Consider the following 14217-nt stretch of genomic DNA (forward strand, 5'->3'; position numbering starts at 1 on the left):
AAGGACTGACGCGTCGCGTTGTAACGACCGAAAATCAACAAGTAACGCTCGTTTATCACGACCCCGCTTTCCAGTAGCTCCGCATCTGATTACCTTGATAATTCCTCTCCAAAAATGTTTAGATAAATTCGAGAACTCTATGATAGATGATACAGATGAAAAATAATTCGCGAAAGAGTAGGAAACTCCGGTTTTTCAAATTTGAATAATCCATTCACAAAAGTCAATACTCGAGCTCGTTGAAAAAACGCTTATTAATTTATTCAATTTTGTATATCTCAGTTTTAAATATGGTATTTAAGTGAAACTTCAAAAATGTCGCAGGAAGCACCACTGACAAAAAAAAAATATGATTAAAAAAAAAAAATGGTGTATCACGAAAAATCCTCGACTTCCACATTTTGGCTAAGCAGGTAAAGGTTGAAAACTGCAATAGAGCTGGTGGCAGGTTTGCGTATTCTGTGAAGCGGCAGAGGAAACGTTGAAGCTCCGTCAGGGTGAGCATCGAAGGGAAAAGAGGGTGCAGGATTCATCTCAGTTAATGAATCGTCCCATTATGAATATATTCATTCGTGCAGCTGCTCACCAAGCTGCCACCTCAGTGAAACTGCAGTGAGACGAACGATGCGCTACCAACGAACGAACGAACGAACAAACGAACGAAGGAATAAACGGAAAGCAGTCTGCTGTGAGGAAGGACTAAAATTGCCCCGAGAATAAAAAGGGAAATAGTAATTCTCTCTATGAATTTCAAATTTAAGGGAAAAGTTGAACTCCACTTGGCGAAGGAAAATCGCCCGACCCCCTTTCTTATTCTTCTTGCTCCTCAACTCGGGCTCTCTCTTCGCTAACTGCGGCCTATAATACGAACACAGTAGATATTAAGATTCGAGCACCTCGTTAAGCCGAAGGTCTGATTGTAAAGGCACTTGTCCTTTACTTTTTTCTTTTTTTGCTATCGTCGCGAAGACGGAAATGAGGTTTGATCGGAAACCGAGAATGCAGAACTTCGAAACTCTAGGATTTTTGGAACACCTCATGCATTTGAAATACTCGAAACGAGTCAACTGAGCTTGAAATAACCCCGACACACTGTAATAAGCTCCGCTGAAATTCATTCGAGGGACTTGAGAAGTTTGGAAAATACTGTGTTGGAATTTAATAGATTTAAAAGTACTTCCAATCACTTCTAAAAGAGATTCGTGAAGCTGAAAAAACTTATTTAGTAGAGTCGTGATTATTGCGAAGTACGGCACCAGGCTTTGAGATACTTTGAAAAACTTTAGAACAAATCACAAGTTCAATAGACTCTTGTGTGTGACTTTAGAAAAAAAGCTTGAAGGCTTTTGAAGTATCGGTAGAAACTTTACAAGCCCTGAAATCAGTCGAAAATAAACTTTGCACTATTCAGAAGAGCTTTCAAATGCTTCATTCATTCAATGTATTTTGACGAGCTTTACATTACTGCGAAAATCAGTTCACAACACGTTACTTTGATTGGTTTCAAGTGACTTAGAACTTGACTGGAATCATTCTGTACTCAAAAATGTCCAAAAATACTATTTAAACTTTGGAATCTACTTCATAATTAATACCTGCCAAATCCGGAAGTTGTTATTCAAGTTTTGTACTTTCAAAACGTAGTCTATCGAATAAAATTGAAGTTCACCAAATGCAAGTATGAAAAATCGGCAATAGGGTTACTTTGAAATTCTGAAAGAATATGCATAAAGCAAAGGCTAAAATTACCCTTCCCTCTGTTTTCATTTCACATACAATGTCAATAGCCGTTAATCACCGGAATAATAAACGCGACGAACAAGGTGTGCCGATTCTCATCACGAGTATTAAAAAAGCTCCGTCGTTAATTAATACACGCATATTTGAAAACCGCAAGAAGAGCGCGACCCGGTGAAAAATGCAGATTTATTCCGCATATCAGGGTAGCCTCGAGGCCAACGGTTAAGTGCCGAAGCTCCTAGATGAGCCTCGGGGGGGAGGGGTCACGTGACGTTCACTCGACAGAGTCTGAGTGGGCTCTCAGCTTTCTGCACTCATCCCACTTTCATCCGCCAAGTTTCCCCCCTTCTCGAAAAGCTCCGCAAAGCCAGGATAGCTGCAAAGAACCAGTCCGCCTTTCACGGCTTGAAAAACTCGCCGGTGAAGTCACGCGATCCATTTGCGCATGCGCCGAAGCGAGAGACGCGCGAGTGGTGCCACCGGGTGGAGCGCCAACGAAACGGACCGACGGTTTCCACGGTTTTTCATGAAATTGAAGGGGAAAAACTCGGCTGATTTAAGGGGATCGAAAAGTATCGGAGCTGCTACCGAGTGTCACGTTCTTTGGGTTTCGAGAAATGAACCGCGTCGTAACTCAGTAACCGCGCGAAATCATGGCCGTTGCTCCCTCGTCCGTATAAATCAGGACCACCATGTTACCCAATTTCACTGGCCTGACTCCATTACCAGCCAACTGCCCTCTAATTAGTAAAGCTCCATTAGACACCGGTGCCTGCTTCCTCGTACTTCTTCGCCCCTTTCCTCCACCCTCATTTCCGCCTTCCCACGCAACACCGTTAGCTCTACCTCGTCTCATAATTTTCACCTGCGTCGTTAATTTATTGACATCGTTGTGCCGAAATGCTTTCTACCTTATCATGATGTTCGCAGTTTTTTTTTTTTTTGGTGAGTAATACAAAAACCGTAAATCATCGGATGTTTTTAAATAGATACACGAATTAAAAATAGTATTCGTTTCGTAGTGTTTTTGGCGTATTATCTGTAAAACAATCCATCGTTTAATGGTTTTCTTCTTGCTCCTTTTCATTGTTACACGTAAGCTCAGGTTAATGTTGTTCATGAAATTCATACTGTTTTCAAATTCGTACAATTCGTTCTCTTTAAATGAAAAAAAAAAAAAAAAATACCAAGTACCATACTTTACTTCAATTCCAAACTATCTGAATACAAATTTAATCGGGAATGCCATACTCGAATATCAAATTAAAAATGACTAAATAACGGATATTTTAGGATTGAAATACGTTTATTGAAAGAACAACTCCTCGAGCAGAAAAACTCCTCAACCAATAAATTGGCAAAGCAATTAATACAATCTAATCGAAATACTTTGGAAGTTTCATCGAAACTTTGTAAACCAAATATTTGAACATTAAACCTAAGATTTTCAACGATAAATTGCCGACATAATTCCGAATGATACGAGAAATTCTTTTTGCAGCACTGGTTTAATTCGGATAAATGGCGATTCGAGGCTCGTTGCAAGACACGCGAAGTGTATAGTCGTGGCCTGCAGTTGATTTTTCACCTAGCGAATGGAGGGGCCTTATTTTATCCGTATCTCGGTTGTTCCGTATCCCATTACCTCGACGCTGAGCCGCAAATCCAATCTCAAGTCGATGCTATTCCTTGCTAATGACTTGTATCGGCTTTCCAATTTAGACAGAAATCGATCGTGCGGGTTGTACGATGCCCGATTCTCGCAAAGGTAGGTAAAGGCCGACCACTGCCCGCACTGCTATTCAACTAGCACCCTAATCGATTGGTTATAATACCCGGAGGCTGGCCGGATTGCCCGCGGGCCGTTCTTGACGGCCAACAAATAATGAAATTCCGTCCACTCGACTCTTCGGGGCAAAAAGTGCGAGATGAGAGATGAAAGAAAGAAGGGAAGAAAAAAACTAAGTGTACTCGACTCCTTCTCCTCGGAAAACATCAGCAATAACAATTAAGCTGATGAAATTACAAAAGTCCAGAATTCTAACTCGATTACTATGAAAGAAGACGAAACCAAAGGATGAATCGGAGAGCGAACATTTTTCTCAAGTTATCGTCACAAATTCAATTTCACAAAAAGCTACTGATATTACATACCAAAGTTAACGAGAACTTTGTACAATTATTAAATCCTCGGTGGTGATGAGAATTCATGATTTTTGTCAGACATTCTTATTCGAAATGTTTTAAATAATTCAGCAGGATGTGTATGTAGACGAAAGGGTAGGATCTTGTACTAGATTTCGTAAAAATCGTTCAATAAACGTAGAACTTGTTAATTCCTGACAAGTTCGGGCAGCCAATACTTTAATTCAATAAACGCTTATTTTATACACTTGAAAGAGGTAGTATTTAGCGATGGAACGCGTTTTAAATATTCGTGAAGACGAATTTTTAAGGTATAGAAACTACTCACGGTACATCTCGATTCGAACGGACGCTGAAACTGGTTGACTGATGTTGTTGTTCGACGCCTGGCAGGTGAATTCTGCGTGCAAATCTGCCCTGGTCAGCATCGTGACGACCAAAGTATTTCTTCGGGGCCCTGAAGAAGATTCGCTCGCCTCCTCTTCAGAGTCGAGAAGCATTTCGCCTCTCCACCATCTCACAACGGGCTGAGGTCGACCTGAAAGTAAAAATTTTTTCAATCAACAATTATGCACAGGATGAGGAAACAGTAAAGAATTTTTTTTTCTTAAATTGAACTGATTTAAAAGGTGAATAAAATCCAAACGCGTCAAACGATTTTCAGAAACTTGTTTTTCCTCGATACTAGAAGAATAGACCTTCAATTTTGCGGTTGAATATACAAAAAAAAATCTTCTTTCTTTGCTGAAATACACGCTTTGGAAAAACAGGCTTTGGCAAAGTCGCTGAGAGAATGATAAAAAATTAATAATTGAGAATGTTCAACTTGAGTCACATCTTGATTTGAAAATTCATTTTTCAAAAACGTGTATCTCATTGAAGAATTGAGATGTTTCAGATTTTCAAACGTGGAACGAAATTTTATTCTTCTAATTTAAAGCACAAGAAAAGTTTTTTAAAATCGGTCGACGCGTTTGGATTTTATTCACGTTTTAAATAGATTCGATTTTTATTTTTTTTTGGTTTGCCCTGTAGTTTCTTTGAAAAAGGACTTAAAGCGGATTTGATAAGTTTCAGCAGTATCAGACAATAGAATTTCAAAAACGTCGACATTAATTTTGAAAGGGTTAGAAGGAGTCAAAATGATTTGCGAATTCGAGTTTGCCTAATTATAAAATTTTATAATAAAAACGTGATACCTAGTTTGCGTATTGTTTTTGAATTTTGTGATAATCTAAGTAATTTCACCGAGAACCAATGTCTGTGTGAATGTTATACAGAGATGTTGGTAGAAAAATTTAACGCTAATAACGTGCGCGGGTAAACCTGCAAAACACGGAGTATAGTAACAATAAAAATGGCGATTCATGATTATAAGTGACCAGGTTGAGATTTGTTCACATTGCACGATGCAACGAGCATATTGTGTATGCAAAAAGCTGCAAGGAAGGAGTCGAAAGGGGTTGGAGTAGGTCAGGCAGCAGTAGTCGAGACCACTTGAGTACGCGAAGCCCGTAATTTTCGAGCAGGCTAAAGAGGCCTCGCTGCGCGGAATTAAAGCCTCGAGATTATACCTGGTGAGTATTAACGACACGCGACAATCAGGACTAATTACACACAGCCACACAACATACCGAAGTGAGAAAATGATAATCAAACTCGTTAGAGCGATCCTGTGTTTGTAAAAAGTCGGCTGATTTTGAGTATGATTGATTTAGAGATAAGGAAGTAGGGAGTGAAGGTAAAAGGGGGTCGAAATTGCGAAGAAAATATATTTGCTAAAAAAAATTCTCGATAGAATTATTCATCGATTTTGAAAAGCTGAAACATAATTGTTGAAAAGTTTTTTTCATAATTTGTACTTCGTGTTACTCGTGTATAAAATAGATACTTAGTAACTAAGACAATGATAATAATTAATACTTAAATCACACGAATTGATATTGCATTGCATCGCTCATCGGAGTAAAAAACGAAAATCGATCGTGAGAAAATACAAACGAGTTTGAAAAATAATCCCGATTAAACGGGGGAAAAAAAAAATAATCAATTCCATCGAAAATCGATTATTCATTGACATTCTTATCTGATAATCTAAAAAATTCCATTATAGGTACTTAAATAGAAAGCTCCAATAAATATGCAGATAAAAATGTTGGAAAAAGATCGACGAACGCGTAAAAACAAGAGAAAAAAGCCATAAAAACCAGAAAAAAAATAAATAAATTAAAATAGAATAAAAAGAAAAACAGCAACCAAATAAGCGAACGAATAGACATACACAAAATGAAGAAAATCCACGTTGCATTAAAGGCATGCCTGGGATGCAACGGGCAATGAATATTGATGCCTTGGCAGCACTCGGTACGTGGTAGCGAAGCTGGAGGACCGTAGGAATTGGAATGGCTGATGGTGTGGGTGAGGGGAAGGATGGGAGAAGGTACCTTGCCGAGATTAAGTTGTTTACTTTAAATACATTTTAACGCCGTGAAATAACAAGCGTTGCATCGTGATCATTTTCCCCTCCCTCTCCCTGCTCCGTCCCCCTGAACCGGATATATACGCGGAGCTTTACCCTGCACTGTAGGAATCGGAAGCCCGAGCTTGCGAGGAACGAAACCGTGTTTTCGCACCGACTGTAATGCCTTTTTATTAACAGCTGTTTATATCCTAATGGAGAATCTGTATCTCCGTCCTGCAACATTAGTTTTGTGGCTTTTTTACACCACGACTGCATATACCCGTTATGAGCTAAAGAGAAAGAGAGGCAGAGTATAATAGAAAACAAACCCGATTAAGCAGGGTATTAAATTAATGTAAAAGATAATGCTTTTATATTTAATTCAGTGTTGGAAGTATCTAAGTAAATTCAGATTCAAGAGTAAAACTGTACAAATGAAAATGTTGGATATTAGTTGTTAGGGGGTTTTTTTTTTTTTCTCGTAATCCGAGAATTTTCTTGCTCTGAATTATTATAAAATTACAGTGATTTTTTTTTCAATCAAGTGTGTGAACGTCTGAATTTACCACTTTAGCGTTTAAACGACCTACGAAATCGACTCAATATCAATTTTGCAGAAATGAAAAAAGAGATGAAAAGGTAGTCGTGAAATAAGTGAAAATTCATGAATGGTTCAACCAGAGTTTATGGAATAGACAGGTTTATCAAACAGCCATGATTCGCGACTAAAACGATTCAATAAAAGAGTTTACAGCTTGCATTCAAGCGGTTGAAAAGATGCGAAAAAATATTCCATGAAAAAAAAAGAGGCAGTGAAATTATATGTAAAAAAAAGTTTGAAGAGAAGTATGAAAAGAAAAAAACAGCACATTGAAATTGAGGTGTAAAAATGACTGCCTGTATTCCAGAACGGTGAGGTGTGTTTACGATAAAGTGAGAATGTTTGCTTGGATTGAAAAAACTGGCTGGAACATAACGCTTTGGAAAGTTAAGCACGTGTACCTGAAGGCTGGTGCTATTATAGTTATGAGCTTGAAGAGCTGGTGATAAAGTTCTGGCGGATAAGAAGAAAAATCGTGATCCAAACGCGCGTCGAGTTTGCGCGGTTTATGGGAGGAAACGGCTAGAAGGAAGAGAAGTCAAACAAAATTGGCTGCACGCAACAAGCGCGGCGATACTACGCCGGTAATCTGTAACGAAGAAACTGCGACCATGTTCTTCAACGCATAAAAGGGGTTAGCCGGTGTACATGTGGGAACCGGAAAGCGGAGAGAAGGCTGTTGACTTTGCGTTTCCAGCGTCGGTCACAAGGTCTCTCTCTATTCGCTGTTTGAGTTTTCCTCACTTTCAAACTATCCGCGCCAACCTTCCGCGGCACGAACGTAGACTAGGTACGTTATCAAATAAACTAGGCATCGCATATTGGAAGTACGAACTGTTACTCAAGTTTCAAACGAGACTCAGTTGCGGTTCTTGAAACTGTAATGCACACACGGTGATATTAGGTACGTAATCACGTGAACAAACATTCCCTGCTTAACCTTAAATTAGATTTCAAACTTTTCAAATTGTTTTCCCATATTTCAGAACCTTCGGCGCGATATCTCGAGAACGTTTCAACGGATTGAGATGAAATTTGAACCGTAAACTCCTCACGTCAATGCTGTCAATCTTAAGCTACAGAATTTGTTCATTTGTCACACTGATCGAGTCGTTCATCTCGCGCTCAAGACCGCGTCATATTGAAAACAGAATTTCTTCGCAGAGGACGTTCTGTACCGCAATGAAATTGATACGTGGAAGCAATTAGACAGATTTTCAGTAAATTTCTGATCCAGTCACTGTAATGGGTTGAAAATAACTAAAAACAAAAGGAGGTACGCGAGGATGAAAAGCTCCGGAGCTTTTTTAACTCCATAATCACTGAAATTACAGGACGTATATTATTACCCTCTCTGCCTGCATGTCCAGAAAATTTCTTTATTTGCGTCGTTAGTAACACAATGTATTCATACATCTATTGTTGCTCGTTCCACCTGCAGTCGGTGGCTTTAATGAACGTGAGCTTTAGTCCACGCCCCTACCGACATTTTTTTTTCCCCCTTCATTCTCTCTTTTCCGATCAGAAAAGAAAGGGGAATCGGAGAATCTGACGTGAAAGAGGACGTGAACCCGTTTCCTTTTACCTTCTCGCTAATTAACGCGTGGCAAAAAAAAAAAAAAAAAAAAAGAAAGGGAGGAAGAAAAAAAGAAACCGTATATATATACATATATATATATATATACATATACATGTATATACCTTGACCAATTTTGCGATGATTTTTTCCCGGATTCGATCCGTTATACCGTCGAATCCTCCGATCCTATCACCTCTTGCGGTCACTGGATAGAAGGGCGATTCGCAAAACTGAAATTACTTTATCGAGGGCTCGTTAATCATCCCCCATTGAAACGACCGTGTCCCCGTCCTTTCATCTTGCGTAACACGGCAGCAGACCGTTACGCGAGAGATTATATAGTCCTGTAGGATCGAATCGTATATCTTTTTCGAATTTCGATTAAAATCAAAAAGGGAATAATAATTAAAAAATTTCGCTCTTGAGTGCACCTCGGATGAAAATATATACATAGATATTCCGTAAAGTCAATTATCTTTGCACGATTGAGGATCAAATTGCTATTTCCTGCTTTGATCAAGCGCAGAGAAATGATTCTACGATACATTTCATGGTAGGTATATCAGAGATGTGAGTTTATTTCATAAGAGATATTAAAGGAAACGGAAGGAAATGCAATAACAAATTACCGCTTCCTGTAATTTCTTCTTAATAATCGCATCAACAATTTAACGCAATTCACCTGCAGCTGCTACTGGAAATGCTTCTGTTTACGGTACACGTAGAACTTTCATAAGCAACTTCTTTGCTTGTTTGCTGTTGAAATATTTATCGCAGCGCGTTACACGACCTAGCAAACAGCCACCGTGTGTACATCGCCTCCAATTATTATCAATATTTCCTCTGCGATATCAGGTATGCTCACATGTTTGTGTTACTCAAACAAGACTAACGCTACCGTTATTCCGATACACTAAACTTCTACGATTCTGATTCGAATCATATGCTTTTTGCACGATTTGTCTGCCGTCGGATTACCTTATCAACTGCAACCCGGAGCAGAAAATTATTCGCATGAAAAAAGCCGCCAGGTATTTGACACGACGATTTCTATACCCCGAAATTATATTTTTAATATAATTTCACTTCTATAATTATATAATTTCTATACACGTTAATTTTCAGTCGACTTCACGCCTCGGCGATGAAAAATTTTATAACTTACCAAGACAGGTTTGAAAAAAAAAAAAAAAAAAAAAAAAAAACAGTTTTTTAATAAAGGCGAAAACGTTTTTCATTCTTCGATAAGCTTACGAATCGCCTATTTTTAGAGGTGCTCCCGCAGATCGACTACAGCAGCTTTAAAAATCATCATTTTAACGAATGAAAAATATCAGAACATAGTTCAATGTTACTCAAATATCCGCATAAATTTTTTTATCAATAAATTGAAGGGTCTCTTCGTGAAAAATCCCTAAAAAATCGCTTTTCTTTTGGCCTCTAAACCTCTTACAACCCCTTAAAGGTAACGATTTTTTGACAGGTAGGTACTGGCGAAAACTCACCTCCGAAGACAACGCAAGTGAGCCGCATGAGTCCACCTTCAACGTAGGGACCAGCGACCGTAGGAACCGTCCTCTCGTTGTCATCAAGGATGTTGGGCTTGTGCGGCGGCACTAAAAGAACAAACAGAAATCAGGTGGAGTGGTTAGTTTTCGGGGTAACGACGGGAGGCGAGACACGCATTTCTGCGTGCAAGCTCTTCTCGCTTCGTCTCTGATTCCCTTCCACCGACGGCCGAGGTAAAAGCTCGTAACGGTAATTTATAGTGGCAAGTTCCAACAGCGTTCTTCACTCATGCGGAAAGTTTCAAAATATGACCGTCTGTTATTATGAAACCAGATTTTTGATACAATTTAAGAGGGGAATTGAACAAAGACTGTAATAAGTGGGATTTTTTCAACGGAAACAAGTCGGAAAAAATGTTTGTTTCTTCTTTTTTTTTTTTTTTTGCGACACTTCATCCCAGTGATTAGGGTCTGTCGGTTTGTTTGACAAACTTTTGCGACGATCTCAAAAACGACTCAGTGAAAAGTTTGAAAGCGACAAGACTTGGCAAACGAATGAAAGAGTTACGAAAGGAAGATTAGAAATTTTTTTCTTTTTTTATTGGGAATCGCAAGTGATTAGCAATTGTTATTATTTTTTTTTTTTTTGAATCGACATAAGTTTAAGTTCGTTGAAATTTTGGCAAAATCGGCAAAGGTTCAGTTGCGATTTTTGGGACTGTAAAACCGGTTGACGTAGAATCAATTTATAGCGACTTTTTTTTTATGACAGGTTAGAACCTCAGAATCTTTAAGAATGAAACCAGAAAATTGTGGTATTGTGTCAACAGCTCAGAGAATGCGACAAAATATCTTGAAATTTGTTCCATATTAGGTGTTTGATCGTCACATTAAATTAGTTTAAAATAATACTTGATCCTGCAATTGAAGATGAATTCACGAGGATATCAAGTTGAGAATTTATCCGCATCGCGAATTTATTGTGTAAAATAAATAATCATTCAACAATGATTTGAAATTTGAAACCAGCCGAATTAAAGCGATCTGTAAATAAATCTGAGAGCCAAGATTGAAATACATCCTTCACAAAGGCAATATTGACGAATTAATTGAGATAATCTTGAACGAGTTGCAATTCTGAGATTTAAAATTCTTAAATTGAGACTCACAGTTGCATCGGTGAAAATTATATCGATTAAACTTTAGTCCGAAAATTTGATCGCGCCAAAACGCGTGACTAAATTTCTTGGGATGGTGTTGAAATTTCGAATTTGAAAGGTTCCAAAAGCGCAAAATTTTGAATTTTTCAGCGGCGGAAGTTGAAGTTAAACAAACAAACTTTGAGTGTACTTTAATTTTCCTGAATTTTACTTTATGGAAACTTTATTTTTCAGAATATTTCTATACCAGAACTTTACTCTTGGGAACTTTGCACTATCCTAACTTTGAGCCGTCGGGCTTCCGACCATTCGAAACTTTATTGTTTCTCTAAAGTTTGATTTCCTTGCTTCAAGTTTCGCGAGTAAATAATTCAGAATTAGGCGCTTTCGGAACTTTCAAATCCGGAACTTCAACTCCGCCCAAAATTTTCGTAAATAGGCATTTATATTAGCTTCGTCGTAAGGCTTGCGATAATTATAATATACAGGCTTATAACTTGACCGGAGAAAGATTGATCTGACACGTAGTTGTTCCAGGCGAGCGAATCGTCGGGCAGTCAAATAAATAAGATTTTAAATCGTCGGAAGGCAACCCGCTGAGCGAACTCTGACAACATGTTTCAACCCGGTAACCCTACCGATCATACCTTGTTCCCCGAGGAGTTCGCGTGACGGTTTATTCGGTATCAGATCGAGTCGCGTCGCTGCCGCGCTGTTTCGCTCAGTTTTGAACACGTTAGCCTGCGGCAGGCCGCAAAGCTGCCTTTGCAAGCTTGTTCGAGATTCAAAATGACGTGTATACCAATTAATTAAACGCCATCCTTCAACGCCAGCTGCCCTCGCATATAAGAGCGAAACCTGCACTGCGGCTCGACGGGGTTAGAATCTACAGAACGAGTCGTTCTTCTTTTCTACAGAGATTTCACGATGTTGATAAAATTTTAGGATACTTTTTGGGCTATCGTTGAGTTCCAAATTCGAAAGGTTCCGGAAGCGTCTAATTCCGAATTATTTGGTAGGGGGAATTTGAAGTAAGGAAATCAAACCTCGGAGAAACTGCAAAGTTTCGAATATGCAGTTGGAAACCCGACGGTTCAAAGTTCCAAAATACAAGATTCCAAAAATTCAAGTTACGATAGAGGAAATTTCCGAAAAATAAAGTTTCGACAGACTCAAATTTCGAAAAAATTAAAATATTCTCACACGGCGTGGTTTACTCAACGGAGTGGGTGTCAAGAATTAGAAGAACTGAAATATGAATATCTGGATAAAAAATTATTACAAAGAATATACTTGTATTACAAAAATTTGAGAGAATTAATTTTTATTTTACATTTTCATTTACATCTTTCTCTCTGACTTTGTTTTCTCTATTCTCTTATTGAGAAGTGTATATAAATTCTAATTCTTAATCGTGCAGAGTGCGATTATTACGAAATTTCAGTACACCTAGAATCTATAAGAATATTTAAAAAATCGTTTTAAAAAATCCTGTATCTTAGATTAAAGATGAATTAATAGAACTAAAATCTCTAGTTGACGGAATATTTGTCGCATTGGACAAAAAAAATAATGTTTGGGTCCTAAAAAAATATGGTCAATCTACTTGAAAGTATTTGTCCCTGTAAATAAATCTATGAACACGAAAAGGGATGAGAAAAATTTAAAATACATTTTAACGATCGTTGTTACAACTATAATATTTGGGTACAGAGAAAAAAATTAACCTAAACATTTGCCTGACATGAAACTTGAAGAAACGGTTTACATAATTATGAATAAAATCGAAACTCTTAATTCGATCTGCAGAAAAGTAGCGAAGGACGAATACAGACTGATTTAATTTGGTTTCTCGCTCTCCTGCGATTTCGAGTTACAACGGATTTAATTTATACATTTATTACATATATATAAATATATATATATGTAGTACATTAAAAATGATTAAGAGTAGAGGACCGTTCGTTGGAGAAAACGAGTTCCAGGATCGTAAATGCGGGTAGAAATTCAAGGGAGAATTTGCGTCCTCGATAAACGGCGTCCGCGAATCGGGTGTATTAATTAATCCAAAAGATTTAATTTGACTCGAGAGGAACGGTTGCGGACTTCGGTTTTATCTCCCCCTTTCTCTCTCTTTCTCTCTCTCCTCGAACGGCCACTCGAAAATTTGAATAATTCGGTACTCGGAAAGGCCGCGGTCGCCCGTTGCTGACGTGAATTTTTATTCGAAGGAAAATTGAATTCGACGCAGCTCTCGTCCGGGTTCGAAAGGCAAAAGGTTGAACAAATTTTTTTCCACCCCTTTTATTTCTCTCTATGTTTTCTTTTTTTCTTTTTTTTTTAATTTTTTTTTAACTTCGCACACTTTTCGACTTTCATCTCTTCGCGGAGTTCTTTTTTGTTATTTCGAGGTTTTATTTCGTCTTCGATTACATTTTTCCCTTTTCTCAAAGCTTTTCCCACTTCGCGATCCTGGTTATTCGAAACTGCCGATTGACGTGAGATTTTTTTGATTCAACATGGAACGCGGTTCGCGTAATTCTACGTGTAACGATTTTTTTAAGGATAAGTTTTGATCGTTTCGTTAATTTTCAAAGCAATTTTGATTTTCAACGTTAACGATTATTCTAGCAGCAAAATAAGGCGAAAACTTCAAGAACTAAGAGAAATACGATGCTTACGAAATGTCTCCACGAGATCAAAATTTCTTACGCTATCATCAAAAAACTCTTGTTTCTTCTTCAATAATAATTGCCAATTTTTTTTACATCTCATAAACTTTGGTGAAATATGAAAAGTATTGGTTTCGGTAGAAAATCAATTTTTTTTTTTTCCATTTGGAAGAAACTTCAAGTTTTCGAACCTCTAGAGTCCCAAAAACGCGATGATCTCGAAAACAGCTGTATGAAAAAATCTAAAACTTACAATACTTTACAACGAAACGATGGGCATGAAAAATTTAAATGTCCCGTTTAATGTGAACTTTCGGTTCTGCAGGAAATATTATCATCTTTCAATGTTTT

The 14217-nt window shown here is 37.9% G+C and overlaps 1 protein-coding gene across 2 annotated transcripts in view; it reads right to left on the reverse strand.

Annotated features, from left to right (window-relative positions):
* The window catches only part of LOC124223146 (nephrin), a 228003-nt gene that overhangs the window by 25624 nt on the left and 188162 nt on the right, over positions 1 to 14217 (reverse strand). For both annotated transcript variants that reach the window (XM_069137749.1, XM_046634880.2), the window contains 2 exons: positions 10032 to 10142; positions 4214 to 4423 (listed from right to left, as the gene is read on the reverse strand). In XM_069137749.1, coding sequence (XP_068993850.1) covers positions 4214 to 4423; positions 10032 to 10142 — 321 coding nt within the window. The remainder of the gene's footprint in view (positions 1 to 4213; positions 4424 to 10031; positions 10143 to 14217) is intronic.

The sequence above is a fragment of the Neodiprion pinetum genome, chromosome 7 (assembly GCF_021155775.2).
Source record: "Neodiprion pinetum isolate iyNeoPine1 chromosome 7, iyNeoPine1.2, whole genome shotgun sequence".
Classification (NCBI taxonomy): Eukaryota; Metazoa; Arthropoda; class Insecta; order Hymenoptera; family Diprionidae; genus Neodiprion; species Neodiprion pinetum.